The sequence below is a fragment of the Bombina bombina genome, chromosome 1, assembly GCF_027579735.1.
Source record: "Bombina bombina isolate aBomBom1 chromosome 1, aBomBom1.pri, whole genome shotgun sequence".
NCBI lineage: Eukaryota > Metazoa > Chordata > Amphibia > Anura > Bombinatoridae > Bombina > Bombina bombina.
The window spans coordinates 717,845,879-717,862,056 of NC_069499.1; the positions used below are offsets into that span (position 1 = coordinate 717,845,879).

The following is a 16,178-nucleotide window of genomic DNA, read 5'->3' on the forward strand; positions in this document are numbered from 1 at the left end:
TTTGCATTAGATAATATACCAATAAACTAGATTTTGTAATTAATTATTTGAGTGCTGGATAGGTTAATCTGTCTCTAGGGCAGTGAACATTTTATTGTCCACTGCCTAAAGTGTGCCAACCTACACCTATATGTGGTGTGTGTGTGCATGTAATACTTTATTTTAATACCTTTACCTTTGTTTTGTTATACTTTAATTCTAGCTCTTACACTTTACCTCAGGTCTCCAGTCACGCTAAATTTTTTAGCACTTGAGCACAACACATAACTCCCAACTTTGAGCAATGTTTAGTGCAGCCGCGCTATCCATTGAAAGTATAGGGTGTTCTAAAGAGATGTTGTCCTAAACATTCTCTGGTAATTCTGTTTTACCATGGACTTCTAATACCAGTCAGTATGCTACTTTCAGTAGTAGAACAGATTATTTTTAGTTATGGATTACCACATTCACAATTAAATGTGCTTTTCCACTCACTCCCATGTACATAACACTTAAATCATTAAACGGGCCAAGTAATGTTCAAGTAGTTTACCTTATTTTTATTAAGGCTTAATAAAAACAATAACACACATTTGTCCCCTTACCTGCACTCTTTTAATAACATGTCCAGATGTAGAACATTCAGAGTTATGGGGTTATGGCTCCTAATTAAATGGGCATAATAAAGCCTTGTAGACCTTTTTACCTTGTGCACTGGCAGTTGATGTGATCCTGGCTTTAGGGCCCTCCATCTGCTCTTCCCTTTCCGGCTATCTCTCCGAACTTCTAGAGTCTTAGAGCCAAAATCAGCTTCACCTGAAGAAAAAACAGAATTTATGCTTACCTGATAAATTTCTTTCTCTTGTGAGGTATCGAGTCCACGGATTCATCCATACTTATGGGATATTCTCCTTCCCTACAGGAAGTGGCAGAGAGAGCACCCAGAGCAGAGCTGTCCATATAGCTCCTCCCTTAGCTCCACCCCCCAGTCATTCGACCGAAGGCTAGGAAGAAAAAGGAGAAACTATAGGGTGCAGTGGTGATTGAAGTTTTTAAATAAAATTATACTATCTGTCTTAAATAAACAGGGCGGGCCGTAGACTCGATACATCACAAGAGAAAGAAATTTATCAGGTAAGCATAAATTCTGTTTTCTCTTGTAAGATGTATCGAGTCCACGGATTCATCCGTACTTATGGGATACCAATACCAAAGCTTTAGGACACGGATGAAGGGAGGGACAAGACAGGTACCTTAAACGGAAGGCACCACTGCTTGTAGAACCTTTCTCCCAAAAATAGCCTCTGAAGAAACAAAAGTATCAAATTTGGAAAATTTGGAAAAAGTATGAAGCGAAGACCAAGTCGCCGCCTTACAAATCTGTTCAACAGAAGCCTCATTTTTAAAAGCCCATGTGGAAGCCACTGCTCTAGTAGAATGAGCAGTAATTCTTTCAGGAGGCTGCTGGCCAGCAGTCTCATAAGCCAAACGGATGAAGATTTTCAGCCAAAAGGAAATAGAGGTAGCCGTAGCCTTTTGACCTCTCCGTTTACCAGAATAAACAACAAACAATGAAAATGTTTGAAGGAAATCTTTAGTTGCTTGTAAGTAGAACTTTAAAGCACGAACCACATCAAGATTGATGACGTTCCTTCTTTGATGAAGGATTAGGACACAGAGAAGGAACAACAATCTCCTGATTGATATTCCTATTAGAAACAACCTTAGGAAGAAACCAAGGTTTGGTACGTAAAACCACCTTATCTGCATGGAAAACTAGGTAAGGTGAGTCACACTGTAAAGCAGATAACTCAGAAACTCTTCGAGCCGAAGAGATAGCTACTAAAAACAAAACTTTCCAAGATAGAAGCTTAATATCTATGGAATGCATAGGTTCAAACAGAACCCCTTGAAGAACATTATGAACCAAATTTAGGCTCCATGGTGGAGCAACAGGTTTAAATACAGGCTTGATCCTGACCAAGGCCTTACTAAACGCTTGAACGTCTGGGACATCTGCCAGACGTTTGTGTAAAAGAATAGACAAAGCAGATATTTGTCCCTTTTAAGGAACTAACTGATAATCCCTTCTCCAATCCTTCTTGGAGAAAGGACAAAATTCTAGGAATCCTAATCTTACTCCATGAGTAACCCTTGTATTCACACCAACAAATATATCTGCGCCAAATCTTATGATAGATTTTCCTGGTGACAGGCTTTCTAGCCTGAATTAGGGTATCAATGACAGACTCAGAGAAACCACGCTTTGATAGAATCAGGCGTTCAATCTCCAAGCAGTCAGACGCAGAGAGTTAAATTTGGATGCTTGAATGGACCTTGGATTAGAAGGTCCTGCCTCATTGGCAGAGTCCACGGTGGAACAGATGACATGTCCACCAGGTCTGCATACCAAGTCCTGCGTGGCCACGCAGGCGCTATCAGAATCCCCGAAGCTCTCTCCTGCTTGATTCTGGCAACCAGACGTGGGAGGAGAGGAAACGGTGGAAATACATAAGCCAGATTGAAGGACCAGGGCACTGCTAGAGCATCTATCAGTACCGCCTGGGGTTCCCGGGACCTGGACCCATAACAAGGAAGTTTGGCGTTCTGTCGGGACGCCATCAGATCCAATTCTGGTGTGCCCCATAGCTGAGTCAGCTGGGCAAATACCTCCGGATGGAGCTCCCACTCCCCCGGATGAAAAGTCTGACGACTTAGGAAATCCGCCTCCCAGTTCTCTACCCCTGGGATATGGATAGCTGAGAGATGGCAAGAGTGATCCTCCGCCCATCGGATTATTTTGGTTACCTCCATCATCGCTAGAGAACTCTGTGTTCCTCCTTGATGATTGATATAGGCTACAGTCGTGATGTTGTCCGACTGAAATCTGATGAATTTGGCCGCAGCTAGCTAGCATTGAATATCGCTCTCAGTTCTAGAATGTTTATCGGGAGGAGAGATTCCTCCCGAGACCATAAGCCCTGTGCTTTCACGGATTTCCAGACTGCACCCCAGCCTAGCAGGCTGGCATCTGTCGTTACTATGAGCCACTCTGGCCTGCGGAAACATATTCTCTGAGACAGGTGGTTCTGAGACAACCACCAGAGAAGAGAATCTCTGGTCTCTTGGTCCAGATGCAGTTGAGGAGATAAATCTGCATAATCCCCTTTCCACTGTTTGAGCATGCATAGTTGCAGTGGTCTGAGGTGTAGGCAGGCCTAAGGAACTATGTCTATTGCCGCTACCATGAGTCCGATTACCTCCTGAGCCACTGATGGCCGAGGAATGGAATGAAGAGCTCGGCAAGTGATTAAAAGTTTTGATTTTCTGACCTCCGTCAGAAATATTTTCATTTCTACCGAGTCTATCAGAGTCCCTAGGAAGGAAACTCTTGTGAGAGGGACGAGAGAACTCGTTTTTATGTTCACCTTCCATCCGTGACATCTCAGAAAAGTCAACACGATGTCCGTGTGAGACTTGGCTAGCTGGAAAGTCGACACCTGAATTAAGATGTCGTCTAGATAAGACGCCACTGCTATACCCCGCGGTCTTAGAACCACCAAAAGGGACCCTAGCACCTTTGTGAAAATTCTGGGAGCCATGGCCAACTCGAAAGGAAGGGTCACAAACTGGTAATGCCTGTCCAGAAAGGCGAATCTGAGGAATTGATGATGATCTCTGTGAATAGGGATGTGTAGATACGCATCCTTTAAATCCACGGTAGTCATATATTGACCCTCCTGGATCAGAGGAAGAAAAGTCCGAATAGTCTCCATCTTGAAAGATGGTACTCTGAGGAATTTGTTTAGAATTTTGAGATCCAAGATCGGTCTGAAAATTCCCTCTTTTTTGGGAACCTAGCCCTTGTTCCGCTCTTGGAACTGGGCGGATCACTCCCATGGTATGTAGGTCTTCTACACAGCATAAGAACGCCTCTCTCTTTGTCTGGTTTGCAGACAATTGAGAAATGTGAAATCTCCCCCTTGGGGGGGGAGTCTTTGAAGTCCAGAAGATATCCTTGGGACACAATTTCTAAAGCCCAGGAATCGTGAACATCTCTTGCCCAAGCCTAAGCGAAGAGAGAGAGTCTGCCCCCTACTAGATCCGGTCCCGGATCGGGGGCTACCCCTTCATGCTGTCTTAGAGGCAGCAGCAGGCTTTTTGGCCTGTTTACCTTTGTTCCAAGCCTGGTTAGGTCTCCAGACTGACTTGGATTGGAAAAAATTCCCCTCTTGCTTTGCTGCAGGGGAAGCTGAAGCGGGACCTTTGAAGTTCGAAAAGGAACGAAAATTATTTTGTTTGGTCCTCATGTTATTTGTTTTATCCTGAGGGAGGGCATGGCCTTTCCCTCCAGTGATGTCTGAAATAATTTTTTTCAGTGTAGGCCCGAATAGGGTCTTTCCTTTGAAAGGGATGTTCAACAACTTAGATTTTGATGACACATCAGCAGACCAGGACTTAAGCCATAACGCCCTTCGTGCTAAAATGGCAAAACCTGAATTCTTTGCCGCTAATTTAGCCATTTGGAAAGCGGCATCTGTAATGAAAGAATTAGCCAACTTAAGGGCCTTAATTCTATCCATAATTTCCTCTAATGGAGTCACCACCTGGAGAGCCTCTTCTAGAGCCTCAAACCAGAAAGCAGCTGCAGTAGTTACAGGAACAATGCATGCAATAGGTTGGAGAAGAAAACCTTGATGAACAAAAATTTTCTTTAGGAGACCCTCTAATTTTTTATCCATAGGATCTTTGAAAGCACAACTGTCTTCTATATGTATAGTTGTACGCTTAGCAAGAGTAGAAATAGTTCCCTCCACCTTAGGAACAGTCTGCCACGAGTCCTGTATGGTGTCAGATATGGGAAACATTTTCTTAAAAACAGGAGGGGGAGCGAACGGAATACCTGGTCTATCCCACTCCTTAGTAACAATAGTCACAATCCTCTTAGGGACTGGAAAAACATCAGTGTAAACAGGAACCTCTAAGTATCTGTCCATTTTACACAATTTCTCTGGGATCACTATAGGGTCACAATCGTCTAGAGTAGCTAATACCTCCTTAATAATAAGCGGAGGTGTTCAAGCTTAAATTTAAAGGCCGTCATATCAGAATCTGTCTGAAGGAGCGTCTTTCCTGAATCAGAAATCTCTCCCTCAGATAACAAATTCCTTACCCCTACTTCAGAACATTGTGAGGGTATATCGGATACGGCTACTAAAGCGTCAGACGGCTCAGCATTTGTTCTTAACCCAGAGCTGTCACGCTTTCCTTGTAAACCAGGCAGTTTAGAGAAAACCTCTGTGAGGGTTTTATTCATAACTATGGCCATGTCTTGTAAAGTAAATTAATTTGACGCATTAGAGGTACTTGGCGTCACTTGTGTGGGCGTTACTGGTTGTGACACTTGGGGAGAGCTAGATGCTAAACCCTCATTTCCTTCTAACTGAGAATCATCTATTGCAATATTTTTAAGTGCTAAAATATGCTCTTTATAATTTATAGACATATTAGTGCAAGTGGGACACATTCTAAGAGGGGGTTCCACAATGGCTTCTAAACACATAGAACAAGGATTTTCCTTGGTATCAGATATGTTAAACAGGCTAGTAATGAAACAAACAAGCTTGGAAAACACTTTAATCAAAGAAAATAACACTTTAAACAAAGACGGTACTGTGCCTTTAAGAGAAAAAAAGCTGCACAAACTCTGCAAAACAGTGTAAAAAAGCAGTAAACAAAATGAAATTTTTACAGTAGCATCATAAAGCCTTAGTAACGTTGCACCACTATGCAAATAAACAATTAACCCCTTAATGTAAAAACCGGATTGAAAAAACTTAAAAACCAGTAAAATAACGTTCAGCACCTTGCCACAGCTCTGCTGTGGCGCCTACCTGCCCTTTAGGAACGATTTGTGGGGGGAAAAAACCTCTTTACAGCCCTCAAATACAGCAGGAATCTCTGGAGAAGTTGCTGGATGCTTCTGAGGTAAATAAAACTGTGCAACTGAAAATAGGCCCCTCTCACCTCACTCGATGTTATGGGGCCTAAAAGAAACACCACAGAGTGTTTCTTAAACTAGCCATGTGGGTTAATAACCCCTAAACAAGCCACAAAGACCCCTTAAAGTCTATCAAAAAAACGTTTTATTTGTAATTAAACCAAAACGTTTTTTCCTATTAGTCTCACCAGTAACTATGAGCCCTTCATGCAAGCTTGGATTCCTCTTTTACTGAATACAGCTTACCTTTCCCTCATGGGGATATTGCCAGCCTTTTCTAGAAATAACACAGTCTGTCTAGAAAAAAATAGATTGAACATACCTTAATGCAGTTTAGCCTGCAAACTGTTCCCCCAACTGAAGTTTTCCTGTACTCTTCAGCCCTTGTGAGAACAGCAGTGGATCTTAGTTACAAAATGCTAAGATCATCATCCTCCTTGCAGAAATCTTCATCCCTTTTCTGCCAGAGAGTAAATAGTACACACCGGTACCATTTAAAATAACAAATTTTTGCTTGAGAAAATAAAAACTAACATTTTTGTCACCACACTCCCTTTGCCCTTCCTAGCAGTTAAGCAGGCAGAGAGAATGACTGGGGGGTGGAGCTAAGGGAGGAGCTATATGGACAGCTCTGCTGTGGGTGCTCTCTCTGCCACTTCCTGTAGGGAAGGAGAATATCCCATAAGTATGGATGAATCCGTGGACTCGATACATCTTACAAGAGAAAAAAAATGTTAAAAAAACTTCTATATATATATTATCAGATTTGATCACATTTATCCTGAATGCTTTAAAAAAAGCTAAAATATTAAGACTGCAATCTCTAAGATACTCAGTAATCAAACTTCAGATGATTGCAAAATATATATATATTTTTTTTTTACTTCTTTGTAATTGCTGCATCGGCCCTGGAATAAATCAAGCTTCTTGCCGTCAGTGCTATAATCAACTATGCAATCTTAAACACTTATCTAAGGCTTAAAAAATTGCTTAAAATCTAGGAACAGGCCCATAAATGTCAGAGCTAAAAATAAAATGTATACCTGTGTGTGTTTGTCTATGATTACTGTATGAGTAACAGTTTGTCTACCAGTAATACGTAAGAACCCCTGGGTGGCAGTGACACACACAAAATGGAGTAATTGGATTTACTAGGTTTTTAATGGTTTTTCATTGGTTCCAATTTTTAAAAACAGAGTGACAGCAATTTTAATGAGGAATCTCCATTGATCTATCACAGCAAAAATTAATTCATACCCCCATGAGACCATGTATTTTAAAGAATAACATTACTTTCAAACTAGACCCACTAGATATAACATGTTGATATAAGAACTGCTAAGTATTAATCCATAATGCAAAAGGTTTAAAGGGTGGTCACATAAACACCTGCAAGACCCTAATGTCAAACATAAAAGGCATTTCTTTCAAATAAGGGGTCACTTGACCCTCTAGTTTATCATATGGTTCATAAAAAATGCATTTCATTCATAAGTGTAATAAAATGGGTTTGTCAGGGACACCCTCTCTATGAAACATAAACAAACACAAATTGGAAACATTACATCATAAGCTGAGTCTATTTTCTTCAAATAATCACATGATCAAGATAGGTTTTACACTATAAGATCTGGTTCTGTAATAAACTAACACTACCTATCATTTCAATACTCAATACTATTCAGACTTCAATATAAGTCTATTGGAATCAATATTTCCTATTTCACCCCCACATTTACCTCTTGCAGTGCAGCTGGCACATTGAGTTTTCAATATACCACAGTAATGAATGGGGGAAATCCTGTGGAATGCCATTTAATGGACAGAGTAATGTAAAGTAATGTAGTAAATTTTTTAATTGCATTTTCAGTTTAAAGAGAGCAGCTGCTCAAAAAGAGTTATGAGAATCAGAAGTGTTTGCCTTAACAAAAAGGTCAATACATCCAAAAGGGAGTAATTTCAAAGACATAAAGCAGCCCTCTCTAAGAGACTGCTTTGCTAAAGTACAAAATGTTTTACCACCATTGAAATACCATTGTTAGTGTAAGCCAGTCTGTATTATAGGTTGTTCATGCACAAGGCAAAAGCCAAATCATATTAGCAACTGACATATACAAATCTGAACTGTGCAAATTGACCAGTGGACAGACAGGCCCTTCTGGTAGAAGTAAGTACCAAACTGTTTTGGGGTTTTTTCCCGACAAAAGCTGAACATTTTACAAAAACATATGTTTGTATTTTAATTAGCATTTTCCTTAAAGATAAGTTAAATGTCCATTTAAATTTTATATTTAATACACATTAATTTTATGAACTTTGAGTGTTAAAACTTGAACTTCCAACCCTAGAAAGACTTTGGGAACCGTTTGCGTACCTGAAATAGGTATACTATGTATTATTAAATAGCTGTTTTTGGTTTTGGTGACTACATCCCTGGTTTTACCTGTACTCATAAGCTTCTTTTTCATCCACCCCACTTGGTCCAGTCCTGATGGAGTGCTCTGTGAGAGAGGCAGGGACATACATCTGTCCAGAGGGAACTTATGAGATGAGGGCATAGTGAGTGGAGTTGGCGGGAGGCGCATAGGCTAAAGATTAGAGAGTTGAAGTCAGAGACATGTTTACATTCTGACATAGCATAATATAAAATTCATCAAATAAGGAAAATATTTGTACAAACAGTTATTTAATTCGCTGAGATATATTTTACAATACATAGAAACATTACACATTGGGTCAATACATAATGACATAGGAAGCAGGGCTAGGAAAATATTTCTGCCCATTTATTACACATAACTATTTTTAACCACATTTATTTGGCTAAACAAATTTTGAATGTTTGTTTTTGCAATAGAAAAGTTATTTTTACTTTTATTAAATGTAGCATTTTAATACTCATGTATTTATTCTCAAAGACTTCAATTTAAGTCTATTGGAATCAATATTTAAATGAAATATTCAAATGTTTACATTCACTGCTTGACTATTTAACTGTCAATCTTTGTTGTTACACTTAATATTACTTTGTTATATTTGACATTTTAGCATTAACATTTGCATGGCATGTAAACGAGAAATATTAATTCCACCGCTGTAATGTCACAACTGCAACATTCATAGTAAGCTCCAGTTAATATGAATAAAGAAACAAATCCCAATTGTCAGCTTGTTTCATCATAAATTATTGTCAAATCTAAAATGAAGAAAATAATCTAATAAAAAAAAGAAACTCTGGATCATCTTCCTAACAAAAGCTACTTAATTCTAGAATTTGCTTGATGTTCACAATTATGTCTACAGTATTGTGTTTTTGCTATACACTAAATCTTAGCTAATCTAAACTTCTTAAAAATACTATTAAGAAGTTTCTACATATTAGAATTAGTAAAATTAACAGGCTTGCAATTAAATAATAAAGAAATCATGAACTTGAAGCTCTTACTGGCAGGATGCTGTGATCCTCTGAATCATTATCAGTAGACAATAATGTAATGTCCTCAGAATCATTGCTCTTCTGGTCTGCATCAGACTCATTTGCTTCACAGCTGTGATTATCTAAAGCTTTGCCGACATCTTCATCAGGTTTAGTAGCAATCTGTCCCACTTCTCCAGGAGGCTGACCCAGATCCCCAAGAAGATGTTCCTGAACAAACACAGGATCTTGATTTTTAAAGAGTTGTTTGTTTTCTTCTTCTCTGGTGACATTAAGTGTATCATTCCACTGTAACAAATGATGAGCAATATATCAAACAGAAGACAGAAGTAATTAAATCAACATAGCACCATTTATATGTCCTTTAATTAAATCAGCATAGCACTATCTATCTATCTGTCTGTCTTTCTATCTATATGTTTGTCTGGTTGTCTATCTTGTAAAAACAGGGCATAACCCTACTTCTGTGCTCTTGGATGCTAGAGGGAAAATTAAGGAGTTCAATCGGATCAAATAAAAGATAATCTTTGATCCTAAATAAAATCTGTTTAGTCAAAAACTGACATCACATGGCTATATATAAAAATGGAAACGATTTCAAGACTTGTTTTCACCAGTATAGAGAACAACAAGCATCTAACCTAGCACAGATGTGACACGTAAATATTCCAGTTTTCAGGAGAACTTCTGTGAGTGCGTAGCTGATAAAAGCACTTAACTTAGACTGAAAAGGACACTGCATCTGGAAGCATTAATCATTTTCCTTTAAAAGTACAATAACATTTTTTTTTACTTTAACTACATCAAGAAGAGGGTATTTCAGTATGTGTGTATATATATATATATATATATATATATATATATATATATATACACACACACACACACACATACATAAACACACGCAAGGTTTGAAAAAAATATAATTTATGCTTACCTGATAAATTCATTTCTCCTGTAGTGTAGTCAGTCCACGGGTCATCCATTACTTATGGGATTATATCTCCTCCCTAACAGGAAGTGCAAGAGGATCACCCAAGCAGAGCTGCTACATAGCTCCTCCCCTCTACGTCATATCCAGTCATTCGACCGAAACCATACGAGAAAGGAGAAACTATAGGGTGCAGTGGTGACTGGAGTTGAATTAAATTTAGACCTGCCGTAAAAAACAGGGCGGGCCGTGGACTGACTACAGGAGAAATGAATTTATCAGGTAAGCATAAATTATATTTTCTCCTGTTAAGTGTAGTCAGTCCACGGGTCATCCATTACTTATGGGATACCAATACCAAAGCTAAAAGTACACGGATGACGGGAGGGACAGGCAGGATCTTTACACGGAAGGAACCACTGCCTGTAGAACCTTTCTCCCAAAAACAGCCTCCGAAGAAGCAAAAGTGTCAAATTTGTAAAATTTTGAAAAAGTGTGAAGTGAAGACCAAGTTGCAGCCTTGCAAATCTGTTCAACAGAGGCCTCATTCTTAAAGGCCCAAGTGGAAGCCACAGCTCTAGTAGAATGAGCTGTAATCCTTTCAGGAGGCTGCTGTCCAGCAGTCTCATAGGCTAAACGTATTATGCTACGAAGCCAAAAAGAGAGAGAGGTAGCCGAAGCTTTTTGACCTCTCTTCTGTCCAGAATAAACGACAAACAGGGAAGAAGTTTGACAAAAATCTTTAGTTGCCTGCAAATAAAATTTCAGGGCACGGACGACGTCCAGATTGTGCAAAAGTCGTTCCTTCTTTGAAGAAGGGTTAGGGCACAATGATGGAACAACAATCTCTTGATTGATATTCTTGTTAGTGACTACCTTAGGTAAGAACCCAGGTTTAGTACGCAGAACTACCTTGTCTGAATGAAAAATCAGATAAGGAGAATCACAATGTAAGGCCGATAACTCAGAGACTCTTCGAGCCGAGGAAATAGCCATTAAAAACAGAACTTTCCAAGATAACAGCTTGATATCGATGGAATGAAGGGGTTCAAACGGAACACCTTGCAGAACGTTAAGCACTAAGTTTAAGCTCCACGGCGGAGCAACAGTCTTAAACACAGGCTTAATCCTAGTCAAAGCCTGACAAAAAGCCTGAACGTCTGGAACTTCTGCCAGACGTTTGTGTAAAAGGATAGACAGAGCTGAAATCTGTCCCTTTAACGAACTAGCAGATAAACCCTTTTCTAAACCTTCTTGTAGAAAAGACAATATCCTAGGAATCCTAACCTTACTCCATGAGTAACTCTTGGATTCGCACCAATATAAGTATTTACGCCATATTTTATGGTAAATTTTCCTGGTAACAGGTTTCCTAGCCTGTATTAAGGTATCAATCACTGACTCCGAGAATCCACGCTTTGATAGAATCAAGCGTTCAATCTCCATGCAGTCAGCCTCAGAGAAATTAGATTTGGATGTTTGAAAGGACCCTGAATCAGAAGGTCCTGTCTCAGAGGCAGAGACCATGGTGGACAGGACGACATGTCCACTAGATCTGCATACCAGGTCCTGCGTGGCCACGCAGGCGCTATTAGAATCACCGATGCTCTCTCCTGTTTGATCCTGGCAATCAATCGAGGAAGCATCGGGAAAGGTGGAAACACATAAGCCATGTTGAAGACCCAAGGTGCTGTCAGAGCATCTATCAGTACCGCTCCCGGGTCCCTGGACCTGGATCCGTAACAAGGAAGCTTGGCGTTCTGGCGAGACGCCATGAGATCCAGATCTGGTTTGCCCCAAAGATGAAGCAGTTGGGCAAACACCCCCGGATGAAGTTCCCACTCCCCCGGATGAAAAGTCTGGCGACTTAGAAAATCCGCCTCCCAGTTCTCCACGCCTGGGATGTGGATCGCTGACAGGTGGCAAGAGTGAGACTCTGCCCAGCGAATTATCTTTGAGACTTCCATCATCGCTAGGGAACTCCTTGTTCCTCCTTGATGGTTGATGTAAGCCACAGTCGTGATGTTGTCCGACTGAAACCTGATGAACCTCAGAGTTGCTAACTGAGGCCAAGCCAGAAGAGCATTGAAAATTGCTCTTAATTCCAGAATGTTTATTGGAAGGAGTCTCTCCTCCTGAGTCCATGATCCCTGAGCCTTCAGGGAATTCCAGACTGCGCCCCAACCTAGAAGGCTGGCGTCCGTTGTTACAATCGTCCAATCTGGTCTGCGGAAGGGCATCCCCTTGGACAGATGTGGCCGAGAAAGCCACCATAGAAGAGAATCTCTGGTCTCTTGATCCAGATTTAGCAGAGGGGACAAATCTGAGTAATCCCCATTCCACTGACTTAGCATGCACAATTGCAGCGGTCTGAGATGCAGGCGCGCAAATGGTACTATGTCCATTGCCGCTACCATTAAGCCGATTACCTCCATGCACTGAGCCACTGACGGGTGTTGAATGGAATGAAGGACACAGCAAGCATTTAGAAGTTTTGATAACCTGTCCTCCGTCAGGTGAATTTTCATTTCTACAGAATCTATAAGAGTCCCTAGAAAGGGAACTCTTGTGAGTGGCAATAGAGAACTCTTTTCTACGTTCACCTTCCACCCATGCGACCTTAGAAATGCCAGAACTAACTCTGTATGAGACTTGGCAGTTTGGAAACTTGACGCTTGTATCAGAATGTCGTCTAGGTACGGAGCTACCGCTATGCCTCGCGGTCTTAGTACCGCCAGAAGCGAGCCCAGAACCTTTGTAAAGATTCTTGGAGCCGTAGCTAACCCGAAGGGAAGAGCTACAAACTGGTAATGCCTGTTTAGGAAGGCAAATCTTAGATACCGGTAATGATCCTTGTGAATCGGTATGTGAAGGTAGGCATCCTTTAAATCCACTGTGGTCATGTACTGACCCTCTTGGATCATGGGTAAGATGGTTCGAATAGTTTCCATTTTGAACGATGGAACTCTTAGGAATTTGTTTAGGATCTTTAAGTCCAAGATTGGTCTGAAGGTTCCCTCTTTTTTGGGAACCACAAACAGATTTGAATAGAATCCTTGCCCGTGTTCCGACCGCGGAACTGGGTGGATCACTCCCATTAGTAAGAGGTCTTGTACACAGCGTAGAAACGCCTCTTTCTTTATCTGGTTTGCTGATAACCTTGAAAGATGAAATCTCCCTTGTGGAGGAGAAGCTTTGAAGTCCAGAAGATATCCCTGAGATATGATCTCCAACGCCCAGGGATCCTGGACATCTCTTGCCCAAGCATGGGCGAAGAGAGAAAGTCTGCCCCCCACTAGATCCGTTTCCGGATCGGGGGCCCTCACTTCATGCTGTCTTAGGGGCAGCAGCAGGTTTTCTGGCCTGCTTGCCCTTGTTCCAGGACTGGTTAGGTTTCCAGCCCTGTCTGTAGCGAGCAACAGTTCCTTCCTGTCTTGGAGCGGAGGAAGTTGATGCTGCTCCTGCCTTGAAGTTACGAAAGGCACGAAAATTAGACTGTTTAGCCTTTGGTTTGGCCCTGTCTTGAGGCAGGGCATGGCCCTTACCTCCAGTAATGTCAGCGATAATTTCTTTCAAGCCGGGCCCGAATAATGTCTGCCCTTTGAAAGGAATACTAAGCAATTTAGATTTAAATGTCACATCAGCTGACCAGGATTTAAGCCACAGCGCTCTACGCGCTTGAATGGCGAATCCGGAGTTCTTAGCCGTAAGTTTGGTTAAGTGTACTACGGCATCATAAATAAATGAATTAGCTAGCTTAAGGGCTTTAAGCTTGTTCATAATCTCATCCAATGGAGCTGTGCTAAGGGTCTCTTCCAGAGACTCAAACCAGAATGCCGCAGCAGTGACAGGCGCGATGCATGCAAGGGGTTGTAATATAAAACCTTGCTGAACAAACATTTTCTTAAGGTAACCCTCTAACTTTTTATCCATTGGATCTGAAAAAGCACAGCTATCCTCCACCGGGATAGTGGTGCGCTTAGCCAGAGTAGAAACTGCTCCTTCCACCTTAGGGACCGTCTGCCATAGGTCCCGTGTGGTGGCGTCTATTGGAAACATTTTTCTAAATATAGGAGGGGGAGAAAAGGGCACACCAGGTCTATCCCACTCCTTGTTAACAATTTCTGTAAGCCTTTTAGGTATAGGAAAAACGTCAGTACACGCCGGTACCGCAAAATATTTATCCAGCCTACATACTTTCTCTGGAATTGCAACCGTGTTACAATCATTCAGAGCCGCTAATACCTCCCCTAGTAATACACGGAGGTTCTCAAGCTTAAATTTAAAATATGAAATGTCTGAATCCAGTTTACTTGGATCAGATCCGTCACCCACAGAATGAAGCTCTCCGTCCTCATGTTCTGCAAATTGTGACGCAGTATCAGACATGGCTCTATTATTATCAGCGCACTCTGTTCTTACCCCAGAGTGATCGCGTTTACCTCTTAATTCTGGCAATTTAGATAGTACTTCAGTCATAACATTAGCCATGTCTTGCAAAGTGATTTGTATGGGCCGCCCTGATGTACTTGGCGCCACAATATCACGCACCTCCTGAGCGGGAGGTGAAGGTACTGACACGTGAGGAGAGTTAGTCGGCATAACTTCCCCCTCGTTGTCTGGTGATATTTTTTTAACATATAAAGTTTGACTTTTATTCAAAGTAACATCTATACATTGAGTGCACAAATTTCTATTGGGCTCCACATTGGCCTTTAAACATAATGAACAAACAGATTCATTTGTGTCAGACATGTTTAAACAGACTAGCAATAACACTAGCAAGCTTGGAAAAAAACTTTTAAATAAATTTACAAGCTATGTAAAAAACGCTACTGCGCTTTTACCAAATATGTTAAAACAACCAAATTTTAACAGAAAATGTATAAAGTTAGCAGAGGATTGCACCCACCAGCAAAAGGATGATTAACCCCTTAATACCCAAAACGGATAACAGTTGAAATAATAAACGTTTTTATCACAGTCAAACACACTGTCAAAGGTCTAGTTTTGGAGACCCCTGGGCTCTGTAGAGACGTCCTGGATCATGGAGGAAGAAATAGGAAGACTGTGACTAAATTTTTACTGATCAATAAAGCGCTAAAATAGGCCCCTCCCACTCATATTACAACAGTGGGGAAGCTCAGTAAACTGTTTTTATTCAGAAAAAAAAAGACAGCCAAGTGGTAATAATCATGCCCATAAAGTTTTATCACCAAGTACCTCAGAAAAAACGATTAACATGCCAGTAAACGTTTTAAAAATTGAAAATTATGAAGTGTTATTAATAAGCCTGCTGCTAGTCGCTTTCACTGCAGTGCAGGCTCAAATATTACTTTAATATTGACAGTATTTTCTTAGTGAAATTGCATTCCCCAGTAATACCTCAGAGTATACATACATACATATCAGCCCGATACCAGTCGCTACTACTGCATTTAAGGCTGCACTTACATTACATCGGTATTAGCAGTATTTTCTCAGTCAATTCCATTCCTTAGAAAATAATTTACTACACATACCTCCTTGCAGGTGGGCCCTGCATGCTATCCCCTGTTCTGAAGTTACCTCACTCCTCAGAATGGCCGAGAACAGCAAGTGGATCTTAGTTACGACCGCTAAGATCATAGACAAACTCAGGTAGATTCTTCTTCTAATGCTGCCTGAGAACAAACAACACACTCCGGTGCCGTTTAAAATAACAAACTTTTGATTGAAGAAATAAAAACTAAGTTTAACACACCACAGTCCTCTCACACGTCCTATCTTTAGTTAGGTGCAAGAGAATGACTGGATATGACGTAGAGGGGAGGAGCTATGTAGCAGCTCTG

At 40.9% G+C, this 16,178-nt stretch overlaps 1 protein-coding gene across 1 annotated transcript in view; it reads right to left on the reverse strand.

The window, feature by feature from the left end:
• ARHGEF9 (Cdc42 guanine nucleotide exchange factor 9) overlaps positions 1-16,178 on the reverse strand; it is a 916,750-nt gene that overhangs the window by 643,596 nt on the left and 256,976 nt on the right. The window contains exons 3-5 of the mRNA XM_053699217.1: positions 9,426-9,704; positions 8,424-8,568; positions 686-795 (exon numbers count right to left, since the gene is read on the reverse strand). Coding sequence (XP_053555192.1) covers positions 686-795; positions 8,424-8,568; positions 9,426-9,704 — 534 coding nt within the window. The remainder of the gene's footprint in view (positions 1-685; positions 796-8,423; positions 8,569-9,425; positions 9,705-16,178) is intronic.